This window comes from Triticum dicoccoides, chromosome 6B, assembly GCF_002162155.2.
Source record: "Triticum dicoccoides isolate Atlit2015 ecotype Zavitan chromosome 6B, WEW_v2.0, whole genome shotgun sequence".
In the NCBI taxonomy this organism is placed as follows: domain Eukaryota; kingdom Viridiplantae; phylum Streptophyta; class Magnoliopsida; order Poales; family Poaceae; genus Triticum; species Triticum dicoccoides.
Window position 1 is genome coordinate 506,341,671 of NC_041391.1, and position 3,746 is coordinate 506,345,416.

Genomic DNA, 3,746 nt, shown 5'->3' on the forward strand with positions numbered 1-3,746 from the left:
GGGCGCGACAGGCGGCGGACGGCGGAGCGTGCGCGCGGAGCAGCGGCGGGGCTGGCGAGCAGCGGGGCGGCGGCGGGGCCCGTCCAGCTTCTTGGTCTCACTGATTTGTGGGCTAGAGGTAAGACACAGGCGGACAGGAGCGGACGAGAGGGACGAGAAGAGTGTCCCTTTTCTGTCCGTTCGGGGGCATTCTTGGACCAAATTTGCTCCAGGTTTGGGGTTGGGCCGGACAAAAAAGGCGTCCATAGAACAACTCTGTCCGTTTGGGTATTACCGCTGGGTCATGTTTTACCCCAAACGGTACGCGGTGGAGTTGGCCTAACACCAAAGAAAAGGAGGTATCTGATCCCATCATGTTAACTCACATGGTGCACAGTACATGTGCAGGCGTCCGCCTCAGCATGCAGCAGGTCAAACAGTAGAGATGCTGCTTAAATTCAGGTCGGTATTCACCAAGCCATGGTGTTACTCTCTCCCTCCCTCTCTCTCCAAGAACAGAAACAGAATGATGAAAACATCAGTCACCTCGTGTTCGTGTGCGTGCGCGTGTTGTCTGTTTCGAGCTAGCGGTTGGTCACACAAAAAACGCACGAGAGCCTTCACTTCACACCTGTCACGCTGATTTTTGCTGGCTAAAAGATTGACAGATCAAATCCCTCGCTTCCCCAGAGCCAGAGGCCCGAAGAAAAGCGGTCTAAAAAGCTGGTTAGAATATACTCCTAGTCGTCAGTTTCTGTGTTTGCCTTTGACGCTGCCGATGGCATCATCTTTTGTCAAAATCAGAGCGTATGATACCCCACACACATCACACATCTCATCCAAGAGGGCCTCGTCAAGATACACCGGCATTATTGTCATCACTTCTCCCCAATAGGCAAGTATACATTGTTAGTTTACTGAATTGCCCATAATAATAATACTACATAAAGTCTAGAGAAACAGTACAATACAATCATATCCAGCAAGTTGGTTAAGCTTTGACGCTGTAGCACGCTAGAAAAACGATAAGATGCTAACCTCAAAGAACGGGACGAGCACTGCAGCTTACAAATTGACATACTCAGAGCCAGGCAAGACAGCTGCGATGCCGTTTCTTTGTTTGTGGAATGCTCAAGCTGCGGCATGGCTGACATGAGCATGCCCAACAAGATCGTTTCCTCCATATATTGCCGTTACAGGTGCTCTGACTGGTTGCAGCCGAATTGGCGCATCACTTGTTCTTTGTTTTTGTATCAGACACCAAAGCCTTGACACAAAGACGGGGTTTAGCCGAGACGAGTTCAGCTGGGAGAACAGACACCCCGGCGACCGAAGATCCAACAGGCACCCCAGAAATGGGGAGCACCTCCACTAGTACTGCCACCTGGACATTAGAAATACAGTCCTACTGTAAGCAGTGAGCAAGATTAATGAAGGACGTCGTTACAAACAAACTTTCAACTTGGCATACTCTGCAGATTACCTTAAATATAATATAGTGTTCTACTTGACATATCGCGATAAATTATCGTAAAGTCTAATTGTCCTCCATATATGTAAGATGTTTGATAACAATATTAGTTCGCTATAGTCAAAAGGAAGTGAAACATGGTGAAATTAAACGTGCTCAAACTACTGTGTCAGGTAAGGTACCAATACCTGACCAGACCTATATCAATTGTCATCATGATGGAATGGAAGACAAGGCCTTACTTCCACTAGTCAACATTCAACGCAGCTGTTCTAAAATTTTCAGTCCTTGGATTATGCTGCTTTGAGTTTCTACTTTAGATAGCTGATCAGTAAATTCGCTAAACTATAACAAATTACTGAAGGATTTGTTCAAAGATACCTCAGGAGACTTGAGATCCACAATTGCGTCCTTAGCAACTGACTTGACAGCAGCAGCAACAACCTTGAAACATTGTTGCCTATCCATTAAACCTTGTTGAATTGAGCTGTTATTGTCATTCTTCTGCGTCTTATTCACCGTTTCATCAATGCCTCTCCTACTGTACCCAACTGCGAACTTTATCATAGGTTAAATGTATACTCAACTCAATAAGAACAATGAAATACGGATAATCTTGTGGTCAATATATTTCCATGAGATATTATTGCTGGTAATGAAGTAACTTCATTCTTCAAAATAAATGCAAGATTTAGTCAGCCCCTATGTTATGTGGGTTACTTGTAACAGCGCCATCCACAACATGGCCAGATGCCAGATGGCGAAGTCCTCAAGAAGTAGCAGAAGAAGTCTAGCAATGCCTTAGCTCACTACGTATCTTAGTTAGCAGCAGATTGGTATCCAATCCAGTACATACCCTAGTTAGCAGAAGATTTCCATCTAATCTAATACATGTCCTAGTTCCAAGAGGTCAATAGAAGTCCGGCATGTTTGGACTGGTTGATGATGACTCCTATATACAACAGGAATGGCAAGTTACTGAGTAACCTATCAACCCAGAAGATAGTCTTCCCTAACATCCTCTCTTCGCCGCCGATAACCGCTTATGAGGCTGAGAGCTCCCACGCCACGGCTTAGCCCTAAGATCACAGAGCTCTACCATGGTACCACCCAAGGATGTAATTATTTTTTATGGCTAATAACTAAGGATGACGGGCATGGGGAACAGAACAATTGTAAATTGCACACACCATCATACCATAAAACTAAATAAAATGCAGGGATCAATTTTAATCAGCATATCCAATCAGTATACAAGACCAGCAATACTAAATATATTTTAAAAAGGGCTAGATAAAATACTGGAACAAACTATTCGATGAATTTAACTGAAGTTGCAATTTAATCTCACAGTACAACTGGTATGAACCTCTCTATATAAGGAGAGGAGATGTATCAATCTAATCAAGCAAGAAGCAATAATATTTGCTCGGCTTCCTTAGGGAGCCGGGAGACCTAACCCTAGACGCCGCCCTGCTCTCTCTCTCTCGCGCGCGCGCAAGCAACGACGGCGCCACAGCGCCGGCGACCATGCCTTCCTCCACGCCATCCCTCCTTCTCCTTATATAGAGAGGTTTACTTGACTCCCAAGCAAGCGACCCTTATCTCTAATTAACCCTAAGACTAACGGGCTATACCGCCAGCCCAGGCCCATTAGGCCATTACGTACTCTAACACTACACCCCACCTGGACATGCAGCTTGTCCCCAAGTCGGAAGCGGTGACGGCGACGGCGGGAACTTGATCTGCTGGATGGGGACGCCCTAGGACGGCGGCGGCGCTGATGGGAACGAGGTCGTCGCAGTCCCGTCGTAGGGCATCCCATACTGGTACGAGATGACCGGCACCGTGTCGCCGCCGAGGGCGGCGGCGGCGGGGGGTAGCCGTTGTTGGTGTGGCGGTGGAGGAGGTGGCTGCTGGGGATGCGGCTGGGGCGCATAGGGCCCGACGAGGAAGGCCCTGATGCCCGCCACCGCCTGTCGTAATTCCAAGATTGCGGCTGTCATCTGCTCCAGGGTGAGGACGAGGGCGGACGGCGCCGGGGCAGAGGGTGCAATCGCCCTTGAGGACGCCAGCACACCCACTGCCGGCGCGCCTGCTGTGTGGGGCAGCAGCGCTGACAAAGACGCTGGTGGCGGCGGGTAGGTGTGCGGCAGCGGCGGGTGGGAAGAACTCGATGGAGGGCTGGACATGATCGAACCCGGGAAAGCTGATACCAAATTGTTATGAACCGGATCCCTACCAGGGCGTTGTCTCAGGCTGTAGAGGTGGCGTGGAGGAAGGTGTGGTCGGCGGC

The 3,746-nt window shown here is 48.9% G+C and overlaps 1 protein-coding gene across 1 annotated transcript in view; it reads right to left on the minus strand.

Moving 5' to 3' along the window:
- Window positions 1-832: 832 nt before the first annotated feature.
- LOC119323721 overlaps window positions 833-3,746 on the minus strand; it is a 6,060-nt gene continuing 3,146 nt past the window's right edge. Inside the window, exons 6-7 of the mRNA XM_037597426.1 lie at window positions 1,832-2,008; window positions 833-1,363 (exon numbers count right to left, since the gene is read on the minus strand). Coding sequence (XP_037453323.1) covers window positions 1,211-1,363; window positions 1,832-2,008 — 330 coding nt within the window. The 3' untranslated portion in view covers window positions 833-1,210. The remainder of the gene's footprint in view (window positions 1,364-1,831; window positions 2,009-3,746) is intronic.